Source organism: Erithacus rubecula (genome assembly GCF_903797595.1).
Source record: "Erithacus rubecula genome assembly, chromosome: 4".
NCBI classification, from domain to species: Eukaryota; Metazoa; Chordata; class Aves; order Passeriformes; family Muscicapidae; genus Erithacus; species Erithacus rubecula.
The window spans coordinates 55,611,241-55,623,377 of record NC_136686.1 but is presented as its reverse complement, the minus strand read 5'-3'; the positions used below and the strand labels follow the sequence as shown (position 1 = coordinate 55,623,377).

General features: G+C 36.1%; 1 protein-coding gene across 1 annotated transcript in view; it reads right to left on the bottom strand.

Annotated features, from left to right (window-relative positions):
- COG5 (component of oligomeric golgi complex 5) overlaps positions 1 to 12,137 on the bottom strand; it is a 177,138-nt gene that overhangs the window by 44,627 nt on the left and 120,374 nt on the right. The window contains exon 11 of the mRNA XM_079304319.1: positions 1,766 to 1,847. Within this exon, the coding sequence (XP_079160445.1) occupies positions 1,766 to 1,847 (82 nt within the window). The remainder of the gene's footprint in view (positions 1 to 1,765; positions 1,848 to 12,137) is intronic.

Genomic DNA, 12,137 nt, shown 5'->3' with positions numbered 1-12,137 from the left:
ACTTAATATGCAACTCTAAACTTGTCAAAGAATGACAAAGCCAGCAGAAAATGCAGCATTATTTTCAGCTTTGAAAGGCTTGCCACAAGTAACAGGAAATGAAACAAATGTACAACTGCTTTAGCAACTGCTAATCTTGATCTAACATCACTCATACTCTATAGATTTCCCATAACATGGGGAGATTAACACTGCTCCACTCATTTGTAGGTTTTTCAAGTTTCAGACATCTGCCCCATTTCACCCAGCCTGTGTTTTCCACTCATATTTATAATTTTGAATACTGGAGGATCCACATTTATTACTAAGCAGATCTTTTTAGGTCATGAAGTTATGTTTACAAAGACAGTCCCAACCTCACAAAAGCAAATCATGATCTAATATCAAACCTTTTAAACTGCCAAAAATTCCTATTTTTATACTATTTTTCTGATATCTTGTCTTCTTCTGATCTACATGATACAGAATCTGACTGATGTCAGTGGATTCAGTCACCAGAAATTTATGTTAAAAATGAACATTTTCATGTAGATGCCTTGCTTAAAATGAAAAAATCTGTCTCCCCAAAACTCAGCTGTAGCAACATAAAAATATCATTGACATCGAAACCCCTCTGTGAATGTTTATATAAAACACATTTTTAAAAACTGTAAGTAATAAAATAGTTTTGAATAGCTGTTAGAAAAAGTACAGCTGACAAAGAGTTCCCTCAGTTCTGTAGTGTTGGTTATTCCCATTAATTGATGACAGAATTTTACAATCTTAAACACGAGTGCTGAGAACGGGCAGCACGTGTTCAGTTTGAGCACAGGAGGCTCAGGGTATGTACATACTGCTCTTAAAGCAATGAGTAAGGCAAACAACAGTAAAATTAATACATTTTAACACAAGATGCATACATTTTCTTTTGGGATCATCTAGTTACTTAGCAACCACTGAACATGAATCCACCAGCTAGCTCCTCAAAATTATACTGCTGCCATAAAGCCTGGAAGGACCAAATTTTGAAGGGCCAGTGCAACAGCTGAGATCACAAAGATAAATGCACATCTTATTCACTTCACCTCTATGTGCAAAATATTAACTTTAAACACTCTATGCAAATGTGAAAGATATATTTATGAAAGTACCAAACTCACCTATGATCCAACTGCTGCTGCATTAGCATGTTCTGGTAATAAAACTGTCTTATGCTAACATGATTTATATTTAATACTCCTTGATTGTATTAGCTATTTCCATATTAACATGTAGAGAAAATTGTGTATAGTCAGAACACCAGCTGTTTATCTGTATTTATATAAGACAACTCTGAAGTAATTAAAATTCTGTTTATAAAGGCATCCAAAAAATGGCTGAAATCTGATTTTTTTGACCCATCAGTTTAACAGTTTAACAAGAAAAGACTAAAAATTTATCTTTAAAATCAAATTACTAATTTTGAATTTGGCAAACCCACTTGCTTTAGGAAGTATAATGTACCATTCCAAACATTTTTACCTCCACTCACAGTTAGAAAAATACTTTTTGTTATTAGATAACAACTATTTAATGAAACAGGAAACATTTCTTTCTGAAAATTCAACCACAGTTTAGGAGGATTCTGTCTGTTTACAAACTCGGAAGTTTTAAACACACAGACCTTATGCTAAGTGAACCACTGTTGTAGTTCTGGTAGAAGAGATACCAAGCAAAGGGCTTACTGAAAAGCAAGATTCAGAATAATTACAGAACATGTTACAAATCATTTATACTGAATACTTACAGTCTGTTGCTGACTGAAACTGAGAGGAAAGTGTCTGGGTTACTGCAGTCCAAAATTTGTACAAGATATCAGACTGGCCATCCTGAGAGCAAGGGACAAAAGGAATACAAGTTTCAAAACACACTCTTTTCAAAGTATCTCAAGGAATGTAGATGCTTCTGGTCAAAGCTGCTCTTCATAACTGAGAATAAAAACAAAGTGAAATCTGTGAAGTCTCCCTCAGGTTTAAAGCTAGAAAAAGTATTGGAGAGAACAAAAATAAAAGCTTCAGTCTTGTCTCAAATTAAATATGTTCCTCCAAGTCTGAGAGAAATGCTCCCAGCTCTGTAGGGGTGTGAGTGCAGCCCAAAGCAGCACACCTCAGGAGATGTGTTAGAAAACCTCTCTGCACTGCAGTGACCTTCCCATTCCATGGCAGTTCCTGTGCTGGCTACAGCACACCAATTATTTACTGCCAATACCACACACTGGCAAACTCCAATAGGGACCAAACCCACTGCCTGCTGCACGAAGAACAGCTCTGGTCCCCAAAAACATAAAACACACAAAAGTACAGTGAACCTCACAGCTGGCTCTTCACTGCCTGGTGGCAGCAGGGCTGCAGTCAGAAGTGGAAATGGGAGCACACCAAAGGGAATGTGCAGGGGCAGGCTGCTTCCCTGCTGCCCCCAACACCTGGCACTTAGGGTCAAGCATTAAAGCATGATTTTTGATCCCTGTCTGTTTGACACAGAAAAAATTCCAGGAGATGAGGATGGGTATCCTGTCCTGCCTGCTTGTTAAGTTACTTGGAAGACTGTTCAGTTTTCTCATGGGAAGAGAAAACCTGCTGTGAACAGAACTGTTTTCTTCTTTGCATGATGTACATGCCATCCATAGCACTAATTCTGCATTAACCAGTTTGACCAACCACTATAGGGATGATAAACAGAAAAGAAAATAAATATCAGTTTAACTTCTGCACTGTCCAGCAGCAGCACAAAAAGGTGGAGATAATCTATTATATTTAAAGTCTCACTACTCCAAAGTTAATTACTACTACTTAGACGATAAATGGGAAAAAATGGTCTTTTTTCAATAGCAGTGGCAATAATGGGCAAAGCAAAGAATGTCTTTCCAATGTCATTCATTAACAGGTATCACTGCATCCCTCTTGAAGATCTCTTCATTGAGAGACTGCAAGTTCAAGCTCAAGATTCAGTTTAAAAAAAATCATCTTAAAGAATTAATATAAAACCTGAAAATTAGTCAAAGATACAGTGATGAATCTAAAAGTAATGATAAAAAATAGGATTATCATCACAAACTCTGGAATTAGATGGGAAATTCATCCAGCTCTACTCCTTTTCTCTAAAGATAAAGAAGGATAAAGTTTCTGGGTCATGTTTTAAGAATTGAGAGAGAACATCTTTTATGCTGCTGGACTCATAAAATGTGTGATAAATAACACTGAATGGTAAAATAAACTGGGATTGCAGAATCTCATTTTTGACTGCTTGAGGACAATGATGGATTTAGAAACTAAGAAATTTACTTTATAGCTAGGTTTGTTATTTTCTGTAAAATTGTGCTTGACTTTCATAAATGGGAAAAGTAAAATTAGAATATCAGAACATTATTAAGAAGGTTCACTGCATAAGACTTTCTTTGGCAAATGTATTGCTATAGCATAAATGTGAAAATACTTAATTCTTTATTTCACAGATTCAAATTTAGATTCTGAAAACTACTATAAAACAAATGGCCTTTCACCTCAAGAATAAATCAATTTGTTTTCATATTCTCTATCCCAACCTGGAACAATGGTTGTCTATTGAGCATGGTAACTCAATTCAAATCCTAAATTATCTAATGGAGGTGGAAAAATACTTAGACAGCACTTTCAAACAACTCTTTTTTTCATTAGTGTAATTACCATCTAGATCTCTGTCACTGTCTCAGCAGAAAACACAGTGATTAAAGGGTCCAGAGAAAAAATAAACATGTACCCTTCCACATCAACATTTCTGTCATAATTGTCAGGTTCAACATGGTGACAAGTAATGGCAACATGAGATGACATTTTAGGTTGTTGTGGAAATATGTACCTTTCCTATGTATCTCTATAACACATATACATGCACACATTTGCACAGGTACCCACAGTCATTTCAATTAGCCTCTGCTCATTAGCTTGTGTTTTCTGGCCTGGGGGAATGGTGTACAACAACTGTATCAGAATTTTGTAGTGAAGAAGGCTTTCATGGCTCAGCTAACCAACTGTATTATGTATGAGGAGAGATAGAGGGGAAAAGCTTCATAAAAAAGTCAAGTACATTTCCTACTGACTGACTATTCAGTCAAAAATGTTTAGGGGAAAAAATAAATGCCCTGGTTTTGAACTAACTAAAACCACTATCTACAGAGTGTTGGTTACTTCTATAACATATGATAGGAGATTTCAGTTTGTCCAGTGCTGAGATACAGTCTCTCTGGAGGGGAAATATAGCTGCTGATTAATAGCACCATGTAGACCATGTAAGAGATGTGGCAGGAACTAGATAATACTGTTGCCTACACATACACCAGGGGGTATTTAAGTGGGTGGACTGTAGCTACCAAAACAGGAATACAGCAAGGCATTAGCATTAGATTCTCCTGAGGGAGTAAAAAAGTGCCATATGCAACCATGAGCATCCAGAAACAATTTATTTTGTTTAAATCTGTAATTTCTTTTGCTTACACATTAATTCAATATATTACTTTTTAAAGTACATTTAAGTCTCTCACTGCTTGTTTTTTTTAAATAATGTATTCTAGATTTGTTAGATTTATGTGAATTATAATTTAACTGCTTAAAATGTAGCATTCAATTCCATCTGACAATAATCAATACTAGAAAATTACATGTAAAGGTAGCAAAAGGAGTGTTTTTCTCTGGCAGGAAATTAAAGGAATGTCCCTTGTACTGGACAACTTCTTCAAGGACTTAAAAAGAGAGGCAGGATGAAGTTTGAGGAGGAAAAGGTAGCTTTGCTTGCTTGAAATGTACACAGCAAATCTACTGGCTCATCTTAATGTAATGGAAAGTTTATAAGCTTTTCCCTGTGCTTCACATACAGCACAGTGAGAAGGCAAACCACAGCATCAGACAGGAACTGCTCTTTTGGGCCTTTTGCTTTCAGAAAGCTAAAATCAAGTAGCTAAAATTACCTTCTTGTCATCTTCCCATCTGTAAATAATGAATATAGTCCTCCTCCACACCTACACCCAATCTCCTCAGTGGCAGACAATGTATGGGAGCACTGGGTACATCCACATTAGCAATTTGATGTGTAGATAGGGCTCCTTTTGGTCCAAATTTGTCTTGTGTCTAATACTTGCAAAACATACTGAAATGTGCCAGCAGACTAACCTCTACTATTCAAGGAATACATTACCTCATAATTAGTTTAAAAAGAACAATTTCTGCAATTAGATAGCTTTTTGCAGCACATCATCATGTATTTGTAAAATAACCCACAAGGATGTACTAATATTTCTATCAATTAATATTCTGAGACTTTAAATCAGAAATTTTCCATTTCTCTTGCCTCTGAAAATGAAATAGAATTGAAAGATGTTAAATTATTTACACCCCCTCCAAAATAAAAGTGCTTGCTTTGAAATCTAGTCACAAGCAGATTAACATCTTGTGATACAATCCCTTGTAGCAGGAGCAGCTGACAAGATGAGTAATGAACTGCATCCGATTATCTTTTCAGCTCTGTAGCAATCATTTCAAACAGCTTCCTATGCCATAACCAACCACACTGGAAAAAAGGTCACCATTCTGTCATACTGTCCCCCCACCCAGTGTATGTGTTTAACAACACAGAGAACACATAAACCTCCTGAAGCTAAGAGGTGTTATTATTGGGCACAAAGCTGTTACAGGTGCATACTGTGCACCTAGAAAGCCTACATAATTGAAAGTCTCTCAGAAGTAAATTATTGCACTTCAGCATAAAATAAAACGCTATTTCCTCTTGTCATGTGATATGTTTTTCCTTCAACAAAAGAACCTTAACTGTAATTGATGGTATCTAAAACTCACGACAGGCAAGATTCAGGTTGACATATACATATTTTCCCCATCGTGAAATATAATCAAATTGAATATTATGAACATTAATTGCAAGAAATTGTAAGACTATAATGGCAAAACAGAACTTTTCCCCCAAACCAGATCCATTTAATGCAGCATTTTTTAATTAATGTACTGTCTGTTTGCAGCTTCATTTTGATCTCACAGCACAGAAAATCTGCACATAAATCATATTTTGTACCACTACAAAATGGTGGAAAAGTAAGATCAGCCATGAAACTAGCTATTTTCTAATAAAGATCTGTTGTGAAAATGCTCCAATGTCTAAAGCACAGTTACACAAACTAATACCTATCAACCCAAACTCTAAATTAAAAACACTGTCGCTGCTGTTCCTGTGACCAGCAACTGCTTCATTCCCCAGAACTGAACAGCTGAGAAGGCACTTACATGGTTTAGTAGTATCTATGCAATTCCTTGGGCAGTGCAAGACAGTTTAGATCTGTCCTCTTGTTAATTCTTTATTTTCAGAATGAACTGAACAACTGCCCAATAACATACACTAGGGCAACCCTCTGTTATTCTGACCTGCTGGACACCTGGCCACAACCAGGGGAATGGACAGATACTTTTGAAAGATGTATGGACTATTAGCACTTAGCTACTTTAAAATATGTTATTTCTAGGTAACTCACTTGCATCTGTGCAGAGTAAAACAGAAAACGACAACAATCAGACTGCACTCTGGCCCAGCCACTGTAATTATTCCCTTATTCACACTGTTTAAAAATTTGTTACACAGGCACACATACTATTCACAGAGGAATTACTTGATCATGAAAATTATACCCATAAATCAGACAAAACATGTCCAGCAGGCTAGACCACAAATGGTTATGTATTTTCTCAATAGTGGGGCTCACTTTATTGTGTATGTGAATGGAACAAAGTTTATCCTTATTAAAATAATAGACAGAGGTAGTTTGACTTCCATGGTATATATTATTTATGTGAAATTAAAAATGTGCATTCCTCCACATTCCTCCAGTCTCTTGAGGTCCCTCTTGATTGGCAGCACGACCCTCTGGAGCATCAGCCACTACTCCCAGTTTTGTGTCATCAGCAAACCTGCTGAGGGTACACCCTGTCGTATCATCCAGATCACTAATGAAAGTCTTAAAACAGAACTGCACCTTGTATTGACCCACTGTGGGGCTACCCTACTGATCACCTGCTAGACTTTGCACCACTGATCACCACTTTCTGTGCCTGGTCATTCAGCTGGGCCATTCATGATCAACCCCACATTGATAAAAAGCTGAGTTTCAGAACACTGCAACTGTGAGAGCCTGCAGACTCAGTCACCAATGACTGGTGGTAAGGAAAGGATTTAGATCAGTACTTTTTACTGGTATGGAATGAATGGAGGGAGGGATTTATACTTGTCTATTAATTTGTTTTTTCAGTAGTCCTTTTATCTTTAGTGCATGGTATTACAGCACCGAAGCAGACTTGTTAATAGTGTTAAGCAAGACTATCACTCAGATTGATGCATTAACTGCATAGATTTGAAATTTAGATTCGATGTTCCCTGCTCACAAGATTATAGAAGAAACTACAGACTGACACAATTCATGTGCTAAACCTTTACTCACTTATATAAAAATGACTAGCTTTCCCAGTTCAAAAAATACAGCACATTTTCACTAACAGCTACTAGTAAGTTAATAAACCACTGAACAATAGTGGGCTGACTACCAGTATCATCAAAAGAAATATATTAGAATATCTGCATTCATTGGTACTATACAATAATATTAATGCTAAAGCCTGGAAAACTGATTTCAAGTCTCCTCAAACATAAAAACAGCTTATCTCATTTAAAAAACCTGTATCAAACTACTAATTAACTTTGCTATTATTAAAATGAAATTAAATCTTTTTCACTCTGTTCTTATTATAACAACTATTTAGTATCTGACATTAAATCTAAATTCAAGGAATGAGAATGAATGTACCCCCCCCCCCTTCTTCAGTATTAGACAAGAATGTAAGAAGATGCTGAGAGGACATATATTTATTTTTACAAATGTCTCTATTTCCTCCACACTGTAAATTTAGAACTTAATGAGTATAATTTCCCATCTGTGAATTATCATATTTGTGTGTGTCTAAAATAGCTATTTTAACATTCAAATAATAAATCTGACCCACTGATTCTAAACTGGCTCTTACTTCACAACAACCACTTCCAACTTATTTTTCCCTGCAGAATTTTTGATACTTTTGAGTAGAATGTGAAAAACATCTTTATTGTGAAGCCTCTTTGAAATGTAAAACAATATAGAGAATATTGCCATGCAGCTAGTTGCTGCAGGCTCCTGAAATCAGGCTTTGCATACTAATACATACAGTGTTTTCTATCTGTAATCAAACGCTCCGCCATGGAGAAACACGGGACTTGTGAGTGTTGCTCTAAAAACGGAGATGTTTAAAGGACAGTCTAAATATTTTTTCCACCAACAAAGCCACAATGCAAATGATTTAACAATTTTGTACGGCAAGATCTTATGGGACAGAAATAAGGAAATCTATTTGCACTATTTCTATAGCAACATGATTGCCAAATGTTAACTGTTAGACTTTGAACAAAAAGACATCATCCTCAGTAATGCAATTAATCAGTAAAGAAAATAAAAATTCTGAGTGTGTTTCCAATAACCCTTTTCTATATCTATCCTTAAACTAGTCAGGATTAAATTTCTTAAAATAAGAGTGAATTTAAATTTCTAATGTTGTTTATATTACACATTACAGCTTCAGAGATGCCAATAATGACACTGTGATTTTAAAAATGACCTTGATTTTTTTGTTTTACTGCAGGGCACAGAATTTCATTACACTGGGTTGATCAGTTTATATCCAAGGTGTAATAGTTTCTAGACTTCCAGCAGTAATGCAACATTTTTAAAAGGTCTCTTTATGGAAGTGACAAAAGAAACAAAAGCAGCTTTGCTTTATTTCTCAAAAAACAACTTGACCAGAAAATAAAAACCCTGCATTTCATAGACTATTGGAATGTGTAAGTGATTCCTCAGAAAAACTAATTTGTAAGGAACAAAACCACCTAGATATTAAACAGTGCCCTATATCGCCAAAACTACTTAAAATATTAATTAATCCTTCCATATTCCTGCAAGATAGGCATCAACTGGAAATAAATGAACTTAGTATTCAAAAGCCAGTAACTACTCCAGGGATTTGACAGCTTTCTTCTATCCAGAGAACTGATTTAGTATGTACAGCTTCAATTCAAACTATGCTTTCACCTTGACTACACTATATCCCCTCCAAGGATGGAAGGATGGTAACAGGTTCATTACCATGTCCATGCAGGCCGGACCTGCTCAGGTAAGATTGACAAGACTGATGATAAAAAGCAGCACTTCTGGTAAATGTATTTCTTTCCAATGGCAAGCTGATTGAAAACCAACTGATTTAATAATTTCCATCCCCTTGGAATGCCTTTTGAAACTGCAGAATGCTTGGAGCTCAGGGCTTTGTGGTTTTCTGAACCCTAGCCCTAAGCATAACCCTAATTCTAGGTGCAATGCTAACCCGAGGCAAAGCAGTAAAAACCTCATGGGTGTGAGGCTGGTGCCAAGCAGAAAGATGTGGAGGGAATCATGTAGTGGCAGAACTGTGTTCCTCTTGGCATGCCTTCTGTAGCTGCACAGTCCCTCACTGACCTGCAATTTGCACAAACATCACCAAATGAGAAGTGAAAAAGAACAAAGGTCGTTATTACCTACTAACCCATGCAATCTCCACACCACCCCTTTTCTTCACAGCTGCACATTTCTGTCAGAGAAAGAGAATTAAAGTTCTACAGAAATCATAGTGTCATTAGAAAACCATTACACAGGCTCTCACACTCCCATGTGAATTAGAATCAAATTTCTTTTAGTATGGCTGTCTGGGCACACAGATTCATCCAAAATGAGAACTGGGACTTTTAACTCGTATGATCTTCTTGGCTCTTTAAGAGTCCTCAAAAATCCTGCAAGCAAATTCAGCAAGGCAATTTCTAGATCTGAAACAAAAAGTGTCTTAGATATTTTGGGAACCAAAAACCTGCTCATCCACCTGTGCTTAGATCTTCACAAAGTACCTCATTATTGCCTAAATAACAAACAGAAATCACAGTAGAAATGATGTGCAAGTAATCAAATTCTGTTTCTACAAAAAATAGTGACAAATAAATCATATACTTGTAATAACCGGTGAAAACCATACTATTTTTCTGAATTCATGTAAGACAATAATTAGGTTATTTTTCAAATTTTTCCACTTGGGATTTTTTAAAAATTGCGTCAACTGAATGTGAGTATGTGATGGTAGATGTGAATAATTTCAAAGTGGCAACATTTTTTAACAAGTTTGGACGGGGAGCAGAAATAAGCAGGTGAAATACAAGTACACTCTGTCAATAAACATCTATATTTTCCATTTATTTTCTTTATCTTATGTAATGCTGAGGACATTTCTTTCTATATCGTTAACACCTCATATTGCCAGTGTTGACAACTCAGGAAAAAAAGCCTGCTTACTCACCAAACATTCATCAGCAGAAGCAATGATAAGAGCCCTCCACCAAGTACATAATAACACTCCCTACAACTCTCAGCTCACTTTTTAACCCGGAGGCTTACGTAAACGACAGGGTTTGTGATGTGCCTTGGCTGCAAACAGGACACCCAAAGGTGAGCAAGGGCAGGGCTGCCTGTACCTTTCTGCCCAGTGGAGAGACCCCACTCATCTTTTCTGCTGACCACCCCAACCCTCCCTTAAAAATGATTTGCTGCTTTTCAGGCTGCTTTTCTCTTTGCAGAACCGTTCCTTGATGCCTATGTAGGAGTGAAGGACCCAAAATAGATGAGGATCAAAGATCATTTTCAACTCTTTTACAAGGGGCTAAGAGGGACTCTTATCTTTAATTAGGAAGGTGGCTGTCACTGAAAGATATGTTTGGCTGTGATTTACACTGAAGTCAATTGTAGTTTAGGCATTACAACAGCTGAGGAAGGATTAGTCATTACACACTGAAAGAGAGAAGCAATAAAGCAGAATAAACTGAAGTAACCCATTAGCTCTCCAAAGGTGAATTAAGCAATCGAAAAAGGTGATATAAATAACCAGTCATAAGGTGAACAAAAATATCAAATTTCCATTATTTAAATCTTATTTGTAATTTTAATTTTTACCCTTAACATTATGACAGCATTAACCCTATCTTTTAAAAAACATATACCATGAAAACTCTATTTATTTTCCTCAAATCTAGAAATCAGAACTCTGGGAATTCTGAATTCTTTTAGCCCTCTTCAACTAAAATCCAGTCATTAAAGGTCATTTTTTTCTTACATAAAACCCACAAAATGTGCATTCAATTGTATTTCTCCTTTAAAAAGTTAATAGTTTTGTTAAAAAATGAAGTCTGTAATTTAAATATGTCAACATTAATAATGAATAGATAGTTCATGACTAGTATGAAATGAAGCAGTTTTTAGAAGGTACTATGAGTGCATGATTTCTTTTCAGAATTGCCTCAATTTCATACTGCGACAAGGGAAAAATACCAAAATCTAGATCTGCAAAGGGAAGGAGTGAAAAAACGTGCAGTGCAAATTTAATGTCCAGATTCTTCCATGATCCTCATGTAAGCCTGAGATTGTTACTTAACTCTTGGCCACATCTAAAGCTGGTAAAAATTGGAAGGAAATTCTGTAGGGAGAAACCACAGGGTAGAGGAGATGCAGGTGTTGTCATTGCCCTCTTGCTGAACTGCAGTATTTAAAAATTTCCGAGTTCTGTACATCAGTTTCTTCATCTGTCAGGTTTTGTTTCCTTTTTTTTTTTTTTCAACAGAGACTTTTTGTGCTTCCTTTAATTAATTAACTAGTGCTTTTAAAACTACATTTTTGGACACAACATGATACAACACTACTAAATATTATTATGTTAACAGGTAATTAGAAAGCCGAAAAGCACATGTTTGAGATCATAATACAAAATTAGAAAAACTGCAGGCTGTGCTATCTGTGAAGAGAAGGACGCAAAAAATCCCCAATGGAAAAAGAGAATGATGACTAAAAAAAAAAAAGGCAAGTAGCTTCCTTGCTATTAAAGGACTTGTGCTTTAAAAAGGCTGGATCTCCTCCTCTCTTATGCTTCCTAGGATGATACTTGCACTGCAGTAATCAAAACAAGGAAGCAGATGGACAGGCAAAGTGGTACTGCAGCTGT